We start from the raw sequence: 25,141 nt of genomic DNA, 5'->3' as shown, positions 1-25,141 counted from the left end.
CAACATTTAACTTCGAGGCAGGATTCGTCTAATTGGTATTTTCCTAATTGTGATATTTTGGCACAATATTTTGAGACTAAAATAGTACAGTTACAGTTTCAATAAATAATATTACATTCATATCTCACGATGAAAGGACTGTTACTAAAAATAAGTGTAGTCTGTTTTTCAGATGGTTTATTTGCCAGAATTGACATCGGTAATTAACAACCTTAAATCTACGAATTCAGGTTTAGATCCATGCCCTTTCAGCTACCTTAAAATAACTAGGGAGGTGTCCTATAAAACTATTTTAAGTGTGGTTACTAAGTCTCTGATTGAAGGCAATTTACCAATGGCACATACGAGAGCTATTATAAGACCTGTCCGAAAGAATCTGGTGCATGATCCTGATGTGGTGATTTGGCCAGTCTCTAATCTTCCTATTATGAGCAAAATCATTGAAATATGTGTACTTACTCAATTAGTTTATACATTTCTAAATAATCTTCTATTACATGATCAGCAATATGGTTTCTGAAAATACCATCGGATGGAAACCTAAAAAGCTATCATTGACAGATATTTTGTACTGGCAGTTAGATCAAGGCAAAACAGGAGTACTGATACAATTAAATCTTACCATGGAATTTGACACTGTACATCATGGCATATTGTTAGATCAGTTAGTTGACATTGGCCTTGATGGTACAGTGCTTTCTTGGTTCATTTCTTATTTGCAGGAATTACTATATCGGGTTCAGGTTGGAAGTTCACATTCTGTATGGGAACGTATATACTGGGGAGCCACAGGATTCATGTTTATCCTCAATTCTTTTCAATATATACTTGTCACCAATATGTACCCTTCTTAATTTGTTGGGTATGGTATTTTACATTTTTGCAGATGACATTCAGTTTTACATTCCCTGCATAGATGGAATGTTTCCAATGTCAAATTTTCAAAAAAGCATGAAGAAAATTGACCATTGGTTAAGGTCTAATTATTTGACATTGAACATAGCAAAGACATCTTTGTTATGAGTTGGGAAAGTACCCCTTCTGGATTTAGGTATTTCCCTAGTTTATGTTGGTATGACATGAAATCTTACTGAAGCATGTAACCTTTGGTTTATATTGGACTCTAAATTGACATTTAGACCACAGCTGTCACAGGTAGTATGTAAGGGATTTTATAAACTTAAAACACTGATGCCTTTAAAGTCATTCTTGAAATTGGAACTGTTTTGTTCTGTGTTGGGTCATTATTGTTTGGATAGCTCGACTTTTTGCAATAGTTTATACATCGGTCTTCCCAAAAAGCATTTATGAGTTTTGTTATTATTACAGTATGCTGCAATATGCATTCTAATTGCTGTTTGTCAAAGAGACCATATAAGATTACATTGGCTTCTCATTGCCCACAGATCACATTTTAAGATGGTGGTTCTTGTACATAAGCTTGTTGTATGCTGAAAATTCTTATTCTTTGGCTGGTTGTTAACCAAATATGTCCCAGATAGAGCTTTAAGGTCGTAAGAAGATAATCTTTTAAAGCTACCCCCTTTACATCATAAGTTACAGTCTACACAGGCCAGATCTTTCTCTTACGATACATCTGTACTATGGAATGTGTTACCCAAAGAGCTGCGGTATATTGAAAATATTAAAATTTTCAGGAAGCAAGTCAACGCATTTTATTTTAACATTGTTTTTAACATGCAATGATTTGGGTTATTTTATCTGTTTCTTTTATTTGTTTTTTGACACATAATTTGTGAATGTTTTATTGTACTCTGTGTCTATCAATTGCGGGAGATAGCAAATTATAAAACATACTAAATAAATAAAATACTGCTGTTGTCTACTTCTGGAACAGGTTGTTTCCTATTCAATGTTCTTGGATGTGGAATTTCCCGCAAATTTTTCTCATTCCTATATTTTATTCCAGTGTTTAAATTTGCTGTTAAGTGAAATCAAGTTATTTATTTGCCTGGTCTCATAACTTTCTACTTTTTGTATTTCCTTGCAGTGCTGCTCCTTTGAGTGCCAGGTAAGGAATTTAAATATATCAGAAAAAATATCTGTTCAATAACTTTATCTTTCCCAATGGTTTTGCATGCTTCTTGCATGTGCTTGTAGATTCAGCATCCTACTGGCCAATCTCAAACTTGCCTGTTTTGAATAAATTAGTTGAAAAGGCTGCTTTAATTCAGTTTTATGATTTTTTTTTGGGATGAAAATCTGATCCTGAATATTCATCTGACAGGCTTCCAAAAATATAATAGTACTGAAATGGTATTAGTTTCTATTTATGATTCCCGTTCAGGTATTTGGATAAGAGATATTCATGTATCATGATTTTTTGGATATGTCAGCTGCTTTTGATATGGTTAACTATATATAGGTTTTCTGTCATAAGGATTGGTAGGTTAAGTCTTGTACTATTTCAGAAATTTTTAACTCTGCGTATACAGCGGGTTATTATTGTTGACCTAGCTTCTTCTTGTCAGTTGGTAACTGCTGGAGTTCCACAAGGATCAGCCTTTCCCTGTATATTATCCAATATTTATATGCAATCTCTATGTGATGTTTTGACTTAGGCATTCATTTTAAAGTATATGCTGATGACATACAGATTCTCTGTCCAATAAGGAAAAAAATACTACATCTTCAGTGTTAAAGCTGTACAGTTGCTTAGAAGACATATATAGTTGGCTCAGAAGTAACTGTCTCTCATTAAATATTTCCAAAACGGAAGCTATGTTGATCGACAGTTCTGTACTAGTTACTCCACTAGTCCTGATTATTGTGAGGGTTTCTGTTAAGTACTCAATCCTGTGCGTGATTTAGGATTTATCTTTGATTCCCAGTATCGCTAAAACCACAGATTCAATCTGTTCCTAAAACAGCCTTTTACAAACTTTGTTGAGGAGACTGAAATATGTATTGTCAGTGCAGGATTTACAATCAGTTCTTCAGGCATTTGTTCTTACTCCACTGGACTACTGCAGCTCTCTTTGTGGGCTTGCCTAAAGCCCATCTTTAGGTGTTGCGGTTGATCCAGAATGCTGCAGCTTGGTTGATAGTATTTCATGATATGAACATATTAATCCTCTCCTGAAACAGTTTCACTGGCTACCAATTCATTATAGGATAATTTTTAAGATCCTAGTTTTTAAAGCTCTGCATAAGGGGCAGCATCAGTTGGGTTTTTAGTGTATACTCCTAGATGTTCATTATGGTCCTAGGATCAAGATCTGCTCTTAGGGCTCTCTGTGAGAAAACAAATGTAGGCCACCAGAAGGCGAGCCTTTTTTGTGATTGGGCCAACACTTTGGAATGGCATACTTGCTGATTTTTGTGGCATCTCAGATTTAAAGTTGTTTTGTTGTATGTATTTAATATTTGAATTATGTTTTTGATTGCCTGCAATTTTATTTAGGTTTTATGTTACCCACCTGGGAGGGTTATTTACTAAGTTGGGTGGACTATAAGAAATTTAAATAAATAAATACAGTAAATGTGATTATATGACCCTACAAGTTCTTTTCCATTTGTCTGTGGTCCTTAATGCTGTTACCATGTGACTGAGATCCTTTCCACATGAATGTGGTCCCACATGCTCCTTTCCATATGATTGTGATTTGATAGGCACCTTCCCACATGGTTGTGGTCTGGCATTCTCCTCACCCAGCTGTAGTCTTGTATTCTCTTTTAAATGAGACTCTAGTCTAGCATGATCCTTCCTGTGTGACTGTGATCTTTCATGCTCGTTTCTGTGTGACTACAGTTCCTCCTCCTTTTTCTTCTTCTAGGTAATTGAATTATTACATGTTATTCCTGTGTAGCTATTATTAGAAACACTTTTTCTAACGTGACTGAGGTCCTGCATGCTCCTTCTCAGGAGGATGGGATAAAATGTGCAGCTTCATAAATGGCCATGATCTGATGCCATCCTTTTCCTTGTGTGTTGAAGTCTTGCATAATCTCTTACATTTGACCAGGATGCTGCATGTTCCTCTTTGTTTTGTTTTTTTTTTTAATATCCTTATTTGTCTCTCTGTTCATGAATTAATGATTACACTTTCTTAAATATTTGCAGCCTGCCACAGGACCTCCAGGACCACCCGGAGATCCAGGTTATGAGGTGAGTGAATGGAAAGTGAAACAAGAACTTGCCTAAACCTGCTATTGTGTCCACTAATGACTGCAAACTCTACCTGAAGCTCAGAGTTTTCTGCCAAGTTGTGCATTGAGTGGTTTGTGTGGAATCCTCTTATTGGACTCTTCTGTTACATATATTTCAAACTTAGGCTCATCATTCTGCTATAAATATATAAATGATGAGCTGCGAAGAAAAAAGAGGCGGGGGGGGGGGGGGGGGCGTGATAGTGTGCACCTAGCCGCATCGCGGTGGTGTGTTTTTTGCCTGCTGTGGTACAGCGCACGCTATCGTCCCCATAGCACCACTGTAAAAGGTGGAGTTATTTCTGGAGCTACTGCTAGCAATAATGTCTAAAACATCGCCCGCACTGGTACTGGAAAAATACAACCTCACCCTAACCCCCTTCCCTTTCCCTCATTTAAGTTTTAATGTCACGATGCGGTCGCTGTCGCAAGCAATAAGGCCTTATCGCATTCAATAAGGCCCTAACGTATGCAATATGGCCACATCACGTTTTAAAGAATGACCCCCCCTTAGTCTCATGAGAGACTTCTTAGGAAATTAAAAAGTCATGGGATAGGGGACAGTGACCTATTGTGGATTGTCAACTGGTTAAAAGATAGAGAGTAGGGCAAAATGATACATTTTTCCAGTGGGGAAAAAAGTGAAGTGCCCTAGGGATCTGTTCTGGGACTGCTACTGTTTTAACATATTTATAAGTGGCCTGGAAATGGGAACAACAAGTGAGGTGATCAAATTTGCTGATAACACAAAATTATTCAAAGTTGTTAAATCGCAAGAGGATTGTGAGAAATTGCAAGAGGACTTTGCAAAACTGTGAAACTAGACATGCAAATGAAATTTAATGTGGACAAGTGAAAAGTGACACACTTAGGGAAGAATAACCTAAATTATAGCTACATAATGCAAGGTTCCACTCAAGACAAGGATCTAGGTGTCATTGTTGAAATACGTTGAAATCTTCTGCTCAGTGTGCAGCAGCAGCAGCCAAGAAAGCAATTAGAATGCTAGGGATTATTAGGAAAGGAATGGAGAATAAAACAGAGAATATCATAATACCTCTGTATGCTCCGTGGTGTGACTTCATCTTGAGGATTGTGTTCAGTCCTGGTTATCACATCTCAAAAAAGATATAGCAAAATTAGAAGAAATATAGAGGAGGGCAACCAAAATGATAAAGGGGATGGAAGAATTCCTCTATGAAGAAAGGTTTAAGAGGTTCGGACTCTTCAGCTTGGAGAAGAGATGGCTTAGGGGGACATATGATAAGGTCTATAAAATAATGAGTGGAATGGAATGAGTAAACATTAATCAGTTGTTTACTCTTTTGAAAAGTACAAACACCAGAGGACACACAATGAAGTTACTAGGTAATACATTTAAAACTAATAAGAGAAAATAGGTTTTTATTCAGCGCTTAATTAAGCTTTGGAATTTGTTGCCAGAGGATGTGGTGAAAACTACTAGTGTATCTGCGTTTAAAATAGGTTTGGACAAGTTCCTGGAGGAAAGTCCATTAGCCATTATTAAGGTAGAGTTGCGGAAATCCCCTGCTTATTTTTGGGATAAGCAGTTTGGAATCTATCTACCCCTTGGGATCCTGCCAGGTACTTGTGACCTGGCTTGGCCACTGCTGGAAACAGGATACTGGGTTTGATGGACATTTGGTCTGACCCAGTATGGCAAGTCCTATGTTCTTATGTTCTTACTCTACATCTATAAGCAGTGTCCTCTCTAATTTTGTCCTATCCTTGCAGGGTGAGATTGGAAAGACTGGTCTTCCTGGAGACCGAGGAGAACCTGGTGACCCAGTAAGTAACATGAAGTTTAGAGACACACGGTGAAAATCAGAGAGGAGAGGTTTTAAAAAGAAGAAGGTTTGTAGTGAGCCTTTGAGAGGAGGTGAATGGGAAAGAAAGTATTTGCAGTGAGGTCCAAGGGGAGGGGTATGGGTGAAGAAGGGCAAGGCTTGGGGTGATTTTCTGAGGGGGGAGGGATGTGGGAAAGAGAATGGAGCATTTGTAGTGAGGTCCTAGGAGACACATTAAGATCAGAATGGTGTGGGGTTACCGGTAAGACATGCTGGAGATTTTAGGTTACTGGGTGAGGCAGAGAAAGATGGGAGAGCTGTGGGGATACCAGGAAAAACATGAATTAGAGGGGTTTGGCTTTTCTGTATGACATGCAGTAAGGTTGAAGATTTATTTTTATTTGTATTTATTTATTAGATTTTATATACCGGGGGTATTATTGTGTTGTAGTTTTGGACATTGCATCTGTTATGTATATTTTATTTGTATATTGCTTAGGGCTTAGGAATAAGATCAATAAATTTTAATAAATACAAATACAAGTGAGGTGCAATAAAATAACAGGTGTATGTGGTTACTGAATAGGACAAAATACTGTTGGAGTGCAGAGTTACAAGGTAAGAAATAGTAAGGTCAGAGTGGTGTGGGATTACTTAGTGGCACAGAGAAGTCAGAAGGGTGACGGGTTATTAGTTGAGATATAGCGAAGACAATTTTCAAAGCTATTTACCTGAGTAGATATTTACTTGTAGATTGACCTGGTTGAAAATTTTCCCTTTCAGTGAGACTAAAATATGTGCCTGTTTTCACAGTGTGCACATTTTCATCTACAGTAAAAAGAGACTTTGCCTTGGATGTGATCAGGTTTGAGGAGTAAAACAGTATAGGGAGGGTACTTTTCAAACATCCTACACAGACATAATCTGTGGTGTTTAGTCCGACTGAACTCTACCCTACTTGTGCTAATTATAATGCTGGAATTTGGGATTGTTTCAGTTCTCCTTTATAGGAGAAAAAGAGCCAATTTTAGTCAGGCTAAACCTTCCTCCCCCAAATGTCTCCTTTTCTCATATATATATGTATATATACATATATATAAATAAAAACAATTTTTTGCAGTATTATCTCCACCAGTGCTAAAACTAGTGTGTATACAAAAAACCCCCCAACATAAAAATGTGGGAGAAAAACAAGCACTCTTGTGTATTCAATAAACCATTTCAAAAATGTGATGTTTCTTAAGATTATTATTCTTTTATTGAAAATTTAACAACATTAACCTATCGATGTTTCATGAAATAAATTTTTAACATATCATTGAGTATTTCATTAACACTAAAATCAACATTAAGTCCACATAGTTATGAACCTCAAACCTCTCCTACTTCTTACCTCAATCTTGCCCTAACTGGACTTTGATGTTATTATTGGTCTTTCTTGTTGGATACACCGTTTTTGCTTCAAAGATCTTATTTATATTACTTAAATTACAATCCTATATTCATTTAATAAAAGTGTATTAATGGTGTATTCCATTCAGCTGGGATGACCTATGTGGCCTAGGTCCAATCCCCAAACCTTGCCCCTATTACGTGATAAGGAAAAATGGCACTGAGGCTAGGGGGCGCCTTGAGATCCATCACAGGATTGTCTTCAAATTTTGGAGGTTTGGATATGTGGGAGGGAGTTGAGGGGGGTTCCACTATCTAGTATCTACCAAGTCTTTTTTTTCAGACATTTTAGGGTTGGGGAAGAAGAAAAAAGGGGGGGCACTATACCTCCAATGATTTTGAGTTACTGTTGGGATGGAGGGTGGGAGGCCAGTGTCAGTCTTGATGATTTTGGAAAGGGGGACTGGGGGCTACTATTTATTGATGACAGGGTTAGGACGAAGGTCTGTCTCTCTGCTCCGATCTTTACTGTTGCTATGGTGCGGGGGAAGAAGACCATAGTCGGTGGAGGGTGGCAGCAGCAACAATGGGAGGAAGGGGCACCAGTAGAGCATGAATGAAAACTATTTGGTTCTGAGTAGTTGAGTGATTTCTGAGATAGAATATAAATAAATAAAGCTGTTGATTCAGATGAAGAATCATGGCAAGGATTTGAAAAAAAAAACAGAGCAGGGGTGGCCTGCCTTTGATGCAAGAAGAGCCAAGAAACCAGAATGTACAGTACTAAAGAGCCTTACATTTTCAAGAGATAGAGGAGAGGGGAGGCCAGGGCAGTGATAGAAGAAGGCCCTTGAGGAGCAGGGATGTGTGTGTTTCTCAATGAGGACTCCCTCCCCTCATCTCCATCAATATTTCTCAGTACCCCCATCCTCTCTCTCTCACTTCTCTCACGTGTCCTAACCAGTCTCTATCCATCAATCCTATCCTGTCCCCCCACCACTTTCTCTCTCAACTCCCTGGCAAAGGCGAAGCTTAGCCAAATAAATGGGAATTTAGACAGATAAGTGTGTGCAAATGGTATACCTGCAAATTTGTTCTTCACATTTTAAAAGGATATGCAAGAGGATATTTCTCGCGTTAATTAGATGCTTTTACACCCATAAGGCAATGGATTTTATAACATGCATGCAGCAATGAAATAACCAGTTTTACCAATTAGTCTATGAGTTTGCTCGGTCCATTTGCAGCTCATGAATACTTTCCTGGCTCTTCATTTCACCTAGACTCGCATCATTTTTGCCCTTTTTTACTTGTGCAAATTTACTTGTGTATGATGCAGTTTTTAAAATGGCATACATTTGTGCTTATGCTGTTTTGTGCGCACAAGTGCTAATTTTTTATGTGTGTAACATTTGAAAATTCACCTTTAAGATTGGATAGGTTTGGGATAACTATGTGAAATACACCGAGGTCAGAGGTGGCAGCAGATTTACCAGGTAAAATACAATTCAGCAGGCAATATCATTTTTAGAGCCACAGAGAATGCCAAGCTGGGAGGAGATAAGATTATAGCCGCCTCCTGGCTTGACTTTGGGAAGATGGAAAGGTTCTGCTGGGTGCAAGGTGGCGAAATCAGGAGAGGGCATGACAGGGATGAGGGGACTGGCAGCTCTTCTGCTTACATATTTTAAGCCTCAGGAGGAAGGGGGCATGCTAGGGAGATAGTAATTCCCTCCAGTAGGACATTTTAGACATCGCGGGAAGGTGGGGGAATGCCAGGTGAGCATCTGGCAAAAACCATGCAAAAGCAACATCTGGATGGCCAAATTTAGGTCTGCTACCTAACTTCTTTCTCCAACCCTATGCTGCCCTCACCCCCCCCCCCCCCCAGGGAAAACAGATGCCTAAAATTAGGTGCTCAACCCTGGTCGATATTCAAAGGTGTCAATCTGGAGCACTTAGGTCCAAAAGCTAGGCACCTAAACTCTTTGTAAATCAGCCTCCGTATGATCAGAAGGGTGCAGGGTTACTGTGTGAGCTGCATAAAGCTCATAAGAGTTAGGATTACTGCGTGAGTCATAAGGTGATAGAGGTGTGGGAATACAGAAAGAGACACAAATCAGAAGAGTGTGGTTTTATTGGTGAGAAACCGTAAAGTTGAAGTGATAAAGGGTTACTGGGAGGTCTACATTAAGGTCAGAAGAATGTGGGATTTTTGGTGAGTCACAGTAAGGTTAGATGGAGTTTGCCTGTCTTGGTGAGACCCTTTCAGTCAGAGTAGTATGAATTTACCAGGTGAGATACAGTGTACTTGGAAGAGTGTAGATTACTAAAGAGACACACATTAAGATCTGAAAGATGCAGTATTACTTTTAACATTCAGTAAAGTTGGTCGTGAAAGCCGGTATAGAAATTAATAAATAAATAAAAATAAATAAATAAATAAATAATAGATGGTGAGGTTTAAGGTCACTTAGAGACAAATAATACTTTTCGTACCTTTCTTGATTTAGTTGTGTGGATACAGGTGAAGTACATGAGGGTAGTGATTGTGTGAGGAGAGTTCTGATTGATTGATAAAAGTCATTGTGTGTTGTTGTAGGGTCGGCCAGGAGACATTGGACCTGTGGGTTATCAAGGAATGAAGGTAAGTTTTATCTACCTAGTAAGCTTTTTTAAGCTTACAGTACTGATGTCCCTCTGGCACTGGCTGTCTAAAGATTTGTTTAAATCTGTTCTGCAAGATGTGATATTTGGACAAATTGACTATTGCAATGATCTGTAGAAATGAAATAGGAAATTACAATTACATTTCCTATGTCATTTCATTCTCAAAACAAAATGATTGAAAGTCAAATGAAAATGTGTTGGTTTTCACATTTTGTTTTGAACCCCCTCAAAAAATAGTCACCGGACAGGCTTAGGCAATGGGTCTCGAGCTAGGGCCAAGCCCAATGCTAGGGCCTTGGCCGAAACTCAAAGGCCCAGGCCCCAAAAATTTTGCCAGGGCCGAAAAACTTCCCAGCTCCCACTTACCTGGTCCATCAGGTATCAGAAGACGCAGCCCAGTGCAGGACCAACACTGAGGCCCAGCCCAGAGCTTAACTCCCAATGCCTAGGCCTTAGCCTAGGTTGAGCCCAGGCTCAACATTAGGGCCCAGTCCGTAAGCCGGATCCCAACGCCTGGCCTAGGCAAGACTGGGCCCTGGTCTGACACCAGGCCCTGGTACAGAGACCGGATCCTTTCACCTGGGCCTCTGTTGGGGCCCAGGCCTACACCCAGGCCTCCTACACTCCATCTTCATCTTGGCCAAGTCCGAGTGTCGGGACCAGACCTCAAAGTCTGGCCTTTGCATAGGGTTTAGGCCGAGATAGTGGCGACCTACTGCGGCCTTTGCCTATGTAAGGCTGATTCTTTGGCCTGGGCCTAGGCCTCTTCGATGTATCCCCCTCAGACCGTAAATGGGGCCGGAGAGAATCCTGGCCCCGACATTTTTCTGGGTGGTGGGTCACGAGGCCCCAGGAAGCCCCATTTCTTTTTTAAATTGGGTTTTATGGATTTCGTTTTTTTGTTTATTTCATTTTTGTAAACTAAAGAAAATGAAATAAACATTAAAGGAAACTAAATTTGTGGAAAAATGCACCCCAATAATGAAATTAAAAAAACGAAACATTTTTTACCCATACATCTCTAATGATCTGTTGGCTGCATTACCTGCAAAATATATCAGAGGATTGCATTTAATGCAAAATGCAACTGCTAGACTTTTATCTGGTGTAAAACGTACTGAGCAAAATAACTTATATTTTACGCAGTCTTCATTGGCTTCCAATGAACTGGAGAGCTCTGTTCAAAATTTAAATAATTGTGTTTACATTGTTAAACATTGAAAATTCATGCTCTCATAAGTGTATCTCATATTGATACATTTTATGTTTACATTTTATGAACATTCTTTATTCTCTGCATTGAACTGCTAAATAAATATTTTTTAAATTTTTTTCTGAATAGTTTACGTTTTTTCACTCTCATATTTAGGGTGACAAGGGAACTCGAGGTGAGAAGGTAAGTTTACCTCACCTATATGACATAGTACTCTGTCTTCTTCTCCCTGTATCCCATTCTCTGCCCTTGTAATACTGTTCTGTGTGCCCCTATCCTGTTCTTTGTTCTTCTGTAGCCCATTCTTTGGCTCACCCACCACTACATCTCATTTTCTGTGCCCTGGTTATATGCTGGCATGGAATATCACTAGCCAATCTCAAAATAAACTGCTTGGTGTTTCTTTTTGAAATCTTCCATCTGTGTGCTCTGTGCCTTGATTGTTTGTGACATGGTTAAACAACTCTGATCCTGGGGTGCCACAAACAGGTCTGGTTTTTAGGATATTCCAATAAATATGCATGCATTGCTTCCATTGTATGCAAATATCTCTTATATATTCATTGTGGCTATCCTGAAAACCAGTCTTGTTTGTGGACCAGCGTCGCCTATCCCTAACTGTGACTTTGCTGTTATGTAAAGGTGCTTTCCATTCCTCATTAATTTCTGTGACTACTTCATTTGTTACTCCTTATCCATCCAAAAACAAGGAGATGAGTCCTGAGTGAAAAGGTGAAGATGCAAAGGAAAAGGAATGATTATTTGGTTGCGTATCTTAAGATAAGTCCTCATCTCCCTTTGGTAAATCCATGGTACATTGGATTCAAGATATTCCATTAAACTTTCATTTACTATGGATTCTATTAATTTATCCCCCACTGAGGTCCTACTGATTGTTCAGCCTCCTCACTATTTCCATTTTTATGAAGAGGATCAACATCTGTCCTTCTTCCTTCACATTAATGAATCTCTCTCTCTCTCTCTTTTATTGGTAGGGAGGGCGAGGAGCAAAGGGATCCAAGGTGAGTACTGGTGCGCCCCTTCTCTTGGCTGACTTCTTTAACTGGATTCTGGAAGAGGTTTCTCACTGTTTGTGTTCTTGTGTGTTTTATGCTACAGGGTGAAAAGGGCCAACGAGGGACTGATGGGATTGATGGGCAGAAGGTGAGAGATGCCTCTAAGCAGTGCACTGAGCTCTATCCCCCACTGTAGTTAGGAGGTGGTTCCAATGATAGTGAAGAAAGGAAATGTGAACCAATTTCAAGCATCTTTCTGTGACATGGTACCTAAAGTGACCCTTTGATATACTATAAGATATTTTTGTTTATAATTTTCTGTATTAAAATTCATAAATTTGTAATGCAGATACTACTTTGCTATCTACCAGCTCAGCAATTTATTTATTTTCTATATTTGATATCTTGCCTTTCTGTCATATGCCTCAGGGAGAGTTATAAAACATAGCATAAAATATAGCCAATACAGTAATAACTAATTTAAAATATAACATAAAGAAAGCACATAAATTATATACATTCCTATCACCAAATGCTTCAGTTAAGGAAATTATCCATTCAAATGTTAATAAGCAAGAACAATTCATATGTAAGCCCTTCATTCATTCAAAACAGTGGCAAAATCACAAGGTGAGAGTAATTTATACATGTTAATTATCAGTCCTATAGCACTGAGCTGAGTAAAGAGGATTTAGCCATTATGCTCATAATCATATCAAAAAGGCTTCCAAGCAGATATGAATCTTTATTGTGGTTCTTTAGATAAAAAATAATCTCAGACAGAAGTATGTATATCAGAGAATCAGACTTGAAATGCTCTACTTGTGAGTTTCTTCTTCTGTCTGATAAATATAGCTGGAAAGTATAACATTAAATCTATTCTGTTACATATCATTTCCCTTTCTTTATCTCTTTCCAGCAGTTCCCTCCTGCATATCCAGGAAAATAAAAACAGTAACATTGTTTTGTAATCCAGTTCTTGTCTCGTAGTAAAATTGCTTTCATTGCCCTAAACATGACACTTTCTTCGATCAGTCCCTACAGGTAAACCAGCTCACCATGGAAACTGATCATAGGGCCTCCAGAAACTCATACAAATTAGTTTGAAATCTGTCCTTAGAGGAAGATAACACTACTTCTAGAAGCATCTTCTACAGTTTCACCACTCTCTGTGTTAGAAATAATAATAAAAATAGTTTCACTGGAGATGATAAACCTATATCTATCTAGTGTTAGATGTCCTCTTAGTTGCTTTGGGGACAATTAAAAAAAAAAAAAAAAAAAAAAAAAAGTCAGTACTTGGATTAGGATCCTAAATTTTAGGCACCTAAGGTAGATTTGCAGCTAAACTTCAAATTCCTCTAAAATGTAGGAATCTAAGGGGCAGTTTTTGAAAACAATTTATCCAGGTAAAAGAGCTGTCTGAAAATTGCCCATCAAATACACGTGGGTTTCCACAGTACGTATAACTTTTAGCCAGATTAAGGGTGTGTTTTGAGTGGGATTAGGAAATAGTGAACACACATTGCATTTTCAAATGCATGTGTGCTAATAATTCCTAGCCAAATTTCACCCACACAAAAGGCAGGTACAAAATCTGTAGGCCAGTTGCACCTGTTGGCAGTTTTCAAAGGAAAAGTACATGCCACCTGGATTCAAATGCTCATCCTTCGCTTGTTTCTCACAAATATTTATACTTACATAGAGGCAGAGAACACTGGCCAGTTTAGGCCTGGATTTTCCATTCTCACAGAGAATGGTGAATCCCGGCGTTAATGGGGGGCGGGGGGGGGGGGGGGGAGTGGCGAGGGTGGGACGGGTCTGCAAAATCTGGCAGCGATCACACCATGTGGTATGATCGCTGGCGGCTTTCGCACCCAATAGCGCCACCGTGAAAGGTGGTGCTATTGGGCGCGCTACTGGTGGCGATAATGTGGCCTACCTTATTGCCGCCAGCGAAGATACCGCCGCATCCGCCTCCTCTCCTCCCCTCCCCGCCCCTACTCCACCCCCCGCTTGCTATCACAAGCGAAAAGTCCCTTTTCGCGTGCGATACAGATAGAAAATAACCCCTTTAGTTTGAATTACACATTCTACTTATCTAAATATATCACCATAAAACATGTCCTTGTCCATACTCTGTTTCAACTGCTGTTGATCTACTTATTCCCCCTAGAATTTCCTCTAATCTACTCATTCCCTTTTGTGGAATTATATCTTGATTCTTAAATATAGCATTGTAACATAAATGAAAATGGCTATATACACATCATTCCTATCTATCATATCACTTATAAACAGATTAAATATGAGCAGATTGAGCATCAGTTTGTGAGGACACTGTTGCCTTCTTCACTTGAAATAGTCTCCTTTGACACATTACTTGCTGACTTTTTAGTCATTATTTGAACCAAAGACAATGCTATGTAGATCTAGTAGTGCTACAAAATGTTTAGTAATAGTTGTCTCCAAACCCTATTTGCTTTATTTCGGATTATGTCAAAATTGATAGCATTATGATCGCTATTGACACCACTGTTATCCCTTTTGCCAGGTCCTGCATTCCACTGATGACTAGATCTAAAGCAGTTTCTCCTTTTGTTGGTTCTAAGATCGACTGCTCCATGAAGCAGTCTTTTATGTCATCTAGTAATTTTATCTCCCTAGCACGTCCTGATGAGATATTTACCCAACCAGTATTGGAGTCATTTAATTCTCCCATTATTATCTTGTTGCCAATTTTATTTTCCTTTTAATTTCTGTTAGCATTTCACTGTCTGGTTCTTCGTCATGTCTAGGTAGATGGTAATTTCTGAGAATGCAACCCTGGAGGGTCTAGATTTCAATTTCCTAATTAAAATCTAAAATTTGACTCCCAGAATGTCTTTACTGTATCTTCCTGTGTCATTGGTACTCCCATATACCTCAATCAGATCCTTCACAGCACTCTAAAATCCTATCTAGGAGATGTGTGGTCTGCTAACTTTGCAGCAAGTGATCTTATATACACCAATCACCCAGATATCTACATTCTGGTGTTTGAATGCTCAGTGCTAGTAGGTCTCATGAGACTATGGGGACTCTTGCATTCAAACGTCAAATTAAAGATGATAGAGCAGACAGACATGGTATAAAGTGCTGCTTTCTTCCTGCCAGCTGGGGGAAAAGACTCATGCTGAGGCTGCCATTACTGCTGAGCATTGTTATGCCAGTTGAGAAGCACTTGCATTTACAAATGAGTAAAACATTGATAAGGCCTTTTTCATTTTATGAATGAAAGAAACTGAAAATAGCTTCCGATGAAAATACCTTAAAATGTTTAGGTATTTTCCTATTTATGTAATTAAAAAAAAAAAAAAGAGCCTCCAGCAGGACCAGGCCTCAGCCTTGTCCTGATGCTAGGACATGGCTCACAGCTGGGTCCTCTTGATGAGGCCTGGGCAGAGGCCTAGGTATAGGTCCAGGCTCGACAACAGATCTTGTTGCCTAGGCCTAAGCCTAAAGCCAGGGCCTGGCCTGAGGCTGATGGCAGGGCCCAGCTAAAGCCAGGTTCCATTGCCAATGTTCAACAGAAGAAGAAAGGCCTGAACTTGATGATGGGATCCCGGCATCAGGCCTGGGCTTAGGGCCAAACCTTCATTACAGGACTCAGCCTTTGACCGGGCCCCACCATTGGGCCTGGGCCTGGGCCTTGGCCTTGGTGATGGGACCTGAGCTTGGGCCTTGGTAGTGGAACCCAATCTTGGATCTGGGTTTTATTGATGGGACCTGGCCTTGTTCCTAGGCATAGATTTGGGCCTAAGTGTTGGGACCTGGTCTTGTGCCAATCCTTGGCATTGGGCCTAGGCCTTGGCAACAGGATCCAGCCTTAGATTACGCACCTATGAATTGCTTCCCCCATTAACTTCAATGTAAAACAAACAAACAAAATGAAAAAACACATTTTCTTTTTGTTTGAGATGAAGATGATAATGACTGTGACCTACAAAAGGAATGAATGAACCAAAAGACATTTTTTTGGCTTGGAACACCCTTCCTGTCTTATAGATAGGGCTTCTGGTTTTAGTGTTTATAAATTGTAAATTTAGATGTTTACTTTCCTGCTAATTTGGGGTTCTTTGGGGGTACTAATCATTGGTGTGTGTTGGTATTTTTGCAACACATGAACTATTGTTAGGTATCTTTTCTAGTTGAATCAAATATGTACATTCATTAGTGCAACTGAGAAGTCATTAATATGGGAAAGGCACACAATAAAAGCGGAGGATCCAGAGTAGGCAAAGGAGGGGTGAGCAAGTACTAGGGAACATAGTGTTTTTCTAGTGTTTATCTAAGAATCATCTTTTTTTTTCTTTTTTTTTTTGCATAGAGGGTGTTTTATTGGGGTTTATCAGTTAAAACCTAAAACAGAAGCCCTATTTATAATATATTTTGATCACTGCTTTATAGTAATGGTAATTTACTTTTTATATACAAATTTTCTAAACAAAATCAAACCGGTATACAGCTTGATTACCTCCTGACTGTGTAGGTATGTGACTGTGTCACATATTAAAGCCTGATCTCTTTCTGGCAGCACAGATATACAGCTGTATTCTATAACATAGTTAATTGACTTCCTGGTCATGCATTATGTGGAACTACATTACATTATAGTTTGATCATTGAATGGCAATGCAGGTTTGAATCTGTTTTAGAGTACAACCTTATTAGATCTGGAATATACAATTTTTGTGCCTTTTTTTTTTTTTTTTTAACAGGGTGAAATTGGATTTTCAGGATTACCAGGCTGTAAAGGATCTCCAGGAACAGATGTAAGTATTTTTGTTTGAATGTCTATATCTAATTCAAATGACAACTGATGGAAGTTGCTGTGAGAGAACATGTTTTTTGTTTTGTTTTTTTTTACAATAGGTTGTTGTTGGAATGGTGAAGCTATGTACTCTAAGCATGTGTTGAGTGGAATTGTACTAAGATGAATCAATTAACATTTGAAATGTACTTATTTGTTCAATTAAAGGTTTCTGTATAGTGGTGGAAACATTTCTTAGAGAGGACCAAAAACTGAAAGTGGTCAAAAGACTGAATTTCAAAATATCAACTAGGTTAAACCTGAAAAATATTTACAAAGTCTTTTAATACCACAAAAAACATAAAAAGTAAAAGTAAAAAATATGTAATGAAAGCAATATAATAAATTAAATCATAAGCAACATGTGTGAACTGGTTCACAAAGCACGTTAAAAGGAAGTCTTAACAAGGTCCATATTCAAAAGCATTTAGCCAACTAACTGAGAAGTTAGACAGCTAAATGAAAATTTGGTCACTTATCTGGCTAAATTCTAACTGGACAATGAGTTATCCTACTAGAATTTAGCCAGATAAGTTTGGGGAGTTCCAGGGATGTAACTAGGAGGAGTTGTTAGTCGGATAAGTTATCCAGCTAGCTCCAATATTCAGACCTTAGCCAAATGATTTACACGGTTAACTCTGATAGCCCTGTAAAGCTGTTCTAAAGTTAGCTGGTTAAACTTATCCAGCTAACTTCAAGATAGCTGGGTATGTTCAGTGGCACAGTTGTGCCGTTGAATATAAAATACTAGTTAACTGGATAAATTTATCCAGCTAACCAGCAGAACCGCAGAGCTGCTGAATATGGACCTCAACATGGTCATATTTAAGCAACCATTGCCTGCTTCAGAAGAAAAGTTAAAACCTTGTTTTTTAATAAAGAAAAACTTTCTAGAAACCAAAGTTTTCAATCTTGATGTTGATTAAGTTCAGATGCACTAGTAGTAGAATGGGTATACCATTCCTCAAACTGATTGACAGATCAGGCAAGGATGATGTCTGCCAATTAGCGGTCACTTCTGGTCTGGACCACACCTACCCACCACCCACATGTGCGCCCATGCCCTGTTCCCTCCCATAGAAGTGAATATGTGTAGCCCCACCCACATACCACCCCAAATCACAGCCCCTATGCCATAAGAAATGGTTGCTGTCACTTTTGATATCATTACGTTTAATGGCCCCTCAGCCGTGTTTGATGATGTCCTAGTTAAGGGCCCCAATTGCTTTTTAATGACATCACTAGAAGAACAGTTGAACCATGCCCCCAACGCACACCCCAGTCACACCTTCCTGAAACATAATCAGAAGTGACCCTTGTCACTTTTGACGACAATATCATTAATAGACCCTGTCTGCCTTTTGATGACATCCAAATGTGACAAGGTACTATAAAACAGGTATCTGTCCCCATGAGCTGGTGTGTGCATATGGTTTGAGCTGTGCAAGGACCTTTGAGTGACACTGAACTGTTGTGCTGTCTCTGAGTCACATACAGTGTAATATAGAAACTCACAACTGCTGGCAGTCCCCTACTCAAATAAATAGGAATACAAGCAAAGGAGACTGCAAAGAACAGTCTGGCTGTGTTATGGATGTGTTTCACTGCTCTTAGAAGCTTTCCTCCTCCCTTCCTGATAGTGACTGAGCAACTGATTCAGGAAGCACAATGGACCACAATGATCTCAAATCTTTTGTGAGAATCCCACATTGATTTGAGATCAATAGAAGGGTTTAAGGTATCCATACTTTTGAAACACCTTGAACAACGTCAGTTTCGATAAAAGAAGGTAACATCTATAAAAATTCATATTAAGAGTGTTGCCCAATGGATGTCACATATTATTTTTGGGACTTTAATTTGTAAAAGATACAAAAATGTTTTTCAAAAAAATATTCACGGAGGTGGTTGGAAGTTAATGATTATATTTGTAATAAGGTGCAGGGATGCCTACATGAGAATATGAAACTTTCAACCCACTTCTAAAAAACTTTTTTTCATACAATTCTTAAACGTTGGATAAAAGTCTTTTCAAAAAAACTAAAGTGTAGGTTAAAATTCATAGTAAATTATAAAAAAGTTTATACTATAGAGATGATAATATTTAGTATTTAAAAACTTACAGTGATTGAACAGCATTGTTCCATGTTTTGATTAGTTTATAACTTCTGAGTTAGCCAACTAAATGCTTTTGAATATGGACCTCCAGATTGGCTTTCAACTTTTTATTATGAAGTGTTTCTAACATGTATTGAGTCTAATATATGCCAATACACTATTGGTGCTGTATAAAAATAAATGCATATACCTTTAACCTGACCTGTTTCAGCTGGTGATCTGCACATACCATCTGCTCTCCCATCTTAGAGGTGAACTGGCAGTATGAACCACTCATACTCAGGATCCAATGATCTCATGCTAGGTCTAGTGCATAACTGTTGCAGACTAACATTGTTTGGATACCTGGATCTCAAATTATGTGACGAGTCTTGTACTGCTGTAAGGTAGAACATTAAGCAACCTTTTGACTGCCACTCCATGTTCAGTCGAATTGCCCCTAAATTTGTGTTTGTATGTGCAGAAACTTCTGGAATAACTCTTCTGCTTGCAAATACACTTGCATGTCTCCTCTCACTAGTGTGCAATGCTAACTTACTTGAGCCATGAAAATGGCTATGGGTGTTCATGGCACCACTCTAATAGCAGAAGGAGTTTCTTTTGCAGAAACAGTCATTTTGCCAGACTAGATAATCTCTCCTGTGGAACCTCGCATGGCACTGCGACTGAACTGCAGAACCACTACCAAAATAGCTTATTTTAAGATTGTAAAAAAATGACTTTCAGGGCAGTTCCCCCAGATTTCAGTACAAAATTCAATCATAAAGATTTTACTCCCAGATAAGTTGTCAGATATTGAGAGGTATGAAACTGTTAGTGATAATGTTGATATGTTTTTTCTAACCAGGGAGAGGAAGGACCTCCTGGACCCAAGGGAGATCCTGGTTCTTATGGGTCAAAAGGCGACAAGGTAAGAGAGTGTACATTGCTATCTATTTATCTGGCTTTCTATCTATGCTTGCAGACATTTTGCATGGTAGTTCTCTCTTGGTTCATGTGGCTTCTGCCAGAGGGCAGGGTTTCTAGCACACATGGTTTCATTTAGCACACTACGTGAATTGTATTTGTGAAGTATACACATTGTGAACGCAACAGTGCCTGCTCCATGGCTCACGCACCTCAAAGGAGACAGAAGCAGTGGCCTCTGTAGGCCAGCGGATGGAAGAAGCCATTGTGGTGGGTGAATTGAACCACATGGGCTGCAGGAGGCAGTCTGAAAGGTAGGATTTGGGAAAGGGGGATTTTTGCTGGAGTTGGACTAGACGAGGAGGGAAAGAGGGATCGGGTTGTGCTGGCAAGGGGGGAAAAGAGTAAGGGGATGGGGGTTCGGATGGGAGGAGATGTGGAGAATGGGAAGAGGAGAAAGGGATACTCATTTCACCATAAATATTTTCCAGACTTCAGCTAGTATATATATTAGGGATGTGCATTTGTTTAAAAAAAATGCTCAAAATGCAATGAATGACTCTATTTTTATTTCATTTGTGGCCCCCATAAAATGAATGGAGAGGTCCTACAAAATTTCAATGAATTTTTTTCTCTCAATCATTTATGTTTCCCATTCCAATCTGTGGTGCATTCAAGGCTGTGCAGTGCTGAGTAAATGAACAACTGATAACTACTGTAACCAACTCTTGCTTGTGTGACATTAAAGCTTCCTGGGAGCTGTGACAAGTTGGCAAGGAGACCAGATGGAGGTCAATTCATGGTGAAAGCATCTTTTTAACTAGTCTATAGCTGCCATCTGGATTAAGGTGATGCTAACATACTCCCACTGAAAAGTCTGAGCAGATGAAGAAACTCTCTCTATTTCCCCTCTAGCAGATGGTAGAGAAGGATTTGTTTTGAAAAAATTGGCTTTGGCACTGGTAAAAAGCTATTTCTAATCTTCTCTGTTGCAGTGGTCACTCCAACTTTGTCAGAAAATGAGGCAGTGGCACTGCTTGCATTCTTTGTTCACAGAAGGAAAGTAGTTAAGCATTTATAGTGATTTTTTTTTTGTCCTCCTCCAGGGATTTCCTCTGGCATCTCCTTGCCTACAACTTTCTACCGATTTTGTTGATGCTCTTTGTTCCACATCCTTGAAGTGTTCATGCCACTCTGGGTGGCTGTTTTGCCACTCTTATGCTGCTTTGGGGTCTTCATGCCACTCTTTCAGTTGCTTTGAGCCACTATCATGTGGAATTTTCTGCCTCTTTTGGTGCTTTGTTCCCCCAATAACACCTTGAGCTGTTGATGCAACACTTGGGGTCACATTGCTCCTCTCATACAGCCTTAGGGGGTTCATGCCACTATTGGTGCTCTTTGCTTCACCTTTGGAGCCTTGGGGTGTTCGGGCCATTCTTGCTGCTGCTTTGCTCCTCTGATGGTACCTTGGAGTACATTGTCATGCCTTCCCCCTTCTGATGATGTCTACCAACCAGTTGCATGAGCAATTATTAGAAAATCGCAATTTGGGAGCCCAAAATAGGCTGCATTGCTCCCCCCCCCATTGACTATAATGGTAAACAAATAAATAAAAAACAAAAATTTTCTTCATTTGAAATGAACTAAATGAATGTGTTCAATGAAATGAATGAATGAACCAAAATTAATTTTTTGACTCTGCACGTGCCTAATTTATACTGTGTATATTCAAACAATAGTAGGCTCGTATCACTTTCCACTGTTATTTAGTGTTTATAAGAACTTGAATCCTAGGATGTTCAATTGGTATTTTGTGACCAAATCGTTTTAAGTGATCCCAGGATGTAAAATAGGTTTCTGACTTCCTAAAACAGATTTTAAAATGTGTCCATTTAAAACTGGCTAATACCTATTAAATAGGGCATCTAAATTGCAAATGAGGGACTCCCTGTAGATGGGTTGTTTCTAAGATCCAGTAATTATCAATAAATTCCTATCATCAGCATTTGACATAGTTAACCACCAATTATTAAACCAGTGATTTTGAGATATAGGCTTAGGAAGCAAAGTAAGGGAATAATTTTCTTCGTTCTTATATAAAGAGATAAAGAATGACACTGGGCTATATTGTTGAATGCATATCTCACACCATTTTGTGAGATCATTAAACAATTCGGAGGTGAATTATCATATTTTCATTTATACTATTCAGCTCTTTATTTCCCTGGGAAATGAAGCAACCAAAACCATTCAGAGGGCCAACCAGGGCTTGGCATCAATTGCTAGTAAACTTAAACTTAACATCAAAAAATCTGAAGTCCTTGGATGGGGAGCGCTGTCCCAGACCAGAATACTTGACTAACTATGGATGGGATTCCCTTACCTTTTAGTTTGAAGATCCTAGATTTAGAAGTATAGTTAGAAACATCACTTACAATCAGCAAGCAGATCTTTTATAGTTATGAGAGCTTTTAAAACAATCGTGTTTTCCTAAAAAGCTGCACTATTTTTTTCATTCAGCCAATTTGACCTCTTTAGGCCAGGCATTGGTAGTTTCACAAACAGACTATTGCAATGCACAATTTATCCCTGGCGCGTCCTTTTTAGCCTGGCAGCTCATTTGTGTACTGCATTGGATGCCCAGGAAAAGGGGATGTGTGCGTATTGAAAAAATGTGCCCCCAGTTTTATGCTTGCTATTGCATTGGCCTGATCTATCAAACCCAGCATCCTGCCTCCGAGAGTGGCAATCCAGGTCACAAGTACCTGGCAAGATCCCAGATGATAGGTAGATTCCATGCTGCTTATTCCCAGAGATATGAAAAGACTTTCCCCAAGTCTTCCTGGTTAATAATGGTTTATGTAATTTTTCACAAGAATGCTGGAGGGTAGGTTCAATGCTCACTTGAGAAATCAACACAGGAAAAGAGCGTGAAGATAATCCGAGTAGTCCTTACGGGTGCTTTTGCACAAATTATTTAAACTTTATTATAAATTCGAAACTCCACGATTTTTCAGTTAAATATATCCACTTAAAGCAAAGTAATGACCCCTGGCACAGTCACTATGTTTCGCCCCACAGGCTGCGTCAGGAGGGACCATAACATATAGTTCCCTGTATGTACCCGGATCAGTCCAGACCATGGGTTGAGCCCCCCCTTCCAGCAGGTGGAGACAGACCAGAGTTCTAAGGGTAGCCCATATAAGGAACCCTCAGTATTTGTCTGTCTCCAGCAGGTGGAACAGCTCACCCTGTGGTTCCCTGTTAGCTTACCCTCTGTATTCTCTGGTGTTTTCTTCTTCTACTTTCTTTCTGGGGCAAGCTCACGTAAGTACATTTTTAGTTTGCTTTTCTTACGTATTTAAAAAAAAAAAAAAAGACTTTTTTTTTCTCTGACTGACTGTGTTAGGGTAGACAGTTCTGTCTCCCTCGCTCTTGGGGTTCCTAGGTGGGCTTAGCACCTTGATTTCTATTATGGGTGATACTGGTGGTGCCAGTCCCTCTCCCCGCTTTCTCTGCTGCCGTGCCCTGAGATGCACATTCCTCGGCTGGACTGGCAGGGATGTCATTTCCCTTGTCTCTGTGAAAAAAAAAAAATATATAAAATAAAGGCAAGTTTTTCATTTTCTCACAGAGGACATTACAGTTTTACTCTTTGTTGGCAAAAAAAAAAGGGCATCAGTTTTTTGTGAGGAAGGAGCGGGGGTTCAATCTCTCGCCCAGCTCCTCAGGGGCTTCCCGGTCAGCTGTGTTCTATTAATATCGTGGCTGCTATTCTCTGCCTCATGCCGCGGCCTCTTTGCTGTTTAGCATGTGGAGAGTTGGCCTTCCGACTCGTGAGGGGGGTGTGCTCCAGGTGCCTTTCCGGGGGGGAAGGCTCCTCTTCAGTGCCGCAGGTTTCTAAATCTTGAGGATGGGCTCCTCGTCGTTTGGCCAGGCTGTTCCCGTCTCGGGAATGTGTGGGAGCAGCGGCCATTTTAGGTGTTTCTGAGGAAACACATTCTGCTTCTCCTGGGGCAGGGGATCCAATTTCTTCACTTTTTCCCCCCGATTTGAGCCCGGTTCGCTCTTGGGGAGGTGAATCGGACCCCCCCCCCTCACCCCATCCGCCCCCCTCCCCCATGGGAAATTCGGCCCGGGCCCGTTTTTCTTCAGATTTTGTTCTCTTATTACATGAATCTTACTTGGCTAGCTTACAGAGGGAGGTGGACCCCCCCCCCATAGTTCCCCCTCCCCCGAAACTTCCTCCTTTGCCCGTACCGTCCCCCAATGTTATTCCGGACCCTCAGGTCTCGGTGCGGGTTAGGGTGGTCCCGGGAACTCCCCCCTCCATGGCGGGCCCCCCCCGCTAGAAGGCGATGATCTGCGTGTCCTGCGCTTGTTTCAGCGGGAGGAGCTGGAGCCTCTTATTCCCTTTGTTCTTCAGGAATTGGGAATTGATGCCCCACCAGATGATTCTGTGGCGGCGGCGATGATGCCAAACGTGGACCCGGTCCTGGCGGGACTCAGGGCATTACCGTGTACTTTCCCATTTCATCCGATGCACCGCTTGCTCCTCCTCCGGGAATGGGAGTTGGTAGGGCTATGGAAAAGCTCTACCCGCTTCCTGAGGACTGCCTGGACATGTTAAAGATTCTAAAGATGGATTCTTCCGTCACCGCGGTGACGTAGCGTACCACCATTCTGGTGGTGGGCGCCACAGCATTACGGGATGTGCAGGACCGTAAGCTTGAATTTTATTTGAAGCGCATTTTTTAGGTTTTAGCGCTCGGAGTCCGGGCGACAATTTGCAGCAGTTTCATGCAGCGGGCAAGCCTTAGGTGGATGCAACAGTTACTCAGCACCCAGGACCTCCCGTCTGCAGAGGCAGAGCAGGCTGAGCATTTGGAGGGTGATATAGCCTATGGTGCGGATGCCCTCTATGACTTGCTTCGTGTCCAGGCAAAGGCTATGGTTTCCGCGGTCTCGGCCAGACTTCTTCTCTGGCTACGTAATT

General features: G+C 40.1%; 1 protein-coding gene across 1 annotated transcript in view; it reads left to right on the top strand.

Annotated features, from left to right (window-relative positions):
- COL6A1 (collagen type VI alpha 1 chain) overlaps positions 1-25,141 on the top strand; it is a 162,537-nt gene that overhangs the window by 50,306 nt on the left and 87,090 nt on the right. Inside the window, exons 7-15 of the mRNA XM_029606739.1 lie at positions 2,012-2,032; positions 4,085-4,129; positions 5,926-5,979; positions 9,973-10,017; positions 11,410-11,436; positions 12,249-12,275; positions 12,373-12,417; positions 17,030-17,083; positions 20,087-20,149. Of these exons, the coding sequence (XP_029462599.1) occupies positions 2,012-2,032; positions 4,085-4,129; positions 5,926-5,979; positions 9,973-10,017; positions 11,410-11,436; positions 12,249-12,275; positions 12,373-12,417; positions 17,030-17,083; positions 20,087-20,149 (381 nt within the window). The remainder of the gene's footprint in view (positions 1-2,011; positions 2,033-4,084; positions 4,130-5,925; positions 5,980-9,972; positions 10,018-11,409; positions 11,437-12,248; positions 12,276-12,372; positions 12,418-17,029; positions 17,084-20,086; positions 20,150-25,141) is intronic.

This window comes from Rhinatrema bivittatum, chromosome 6, assembly GCF_901001135.1.
Source record: "Rhinatrema bivittatum chromosome 6, aRhiBiv1.1, whole genome shotgun sequence".
In the NCBI taxonomy this organism is placed as follows: domain Eukaryota; kingdom Metazoa; phylum Chordata; class Amphibia; order Gymnophiona; family Rhinatrematidae; genus Rhinatrema; species Rhinatrema bivittatum.
This window is presented reverse-complemented; position numbering and strand designations above follow the sequence as displayed.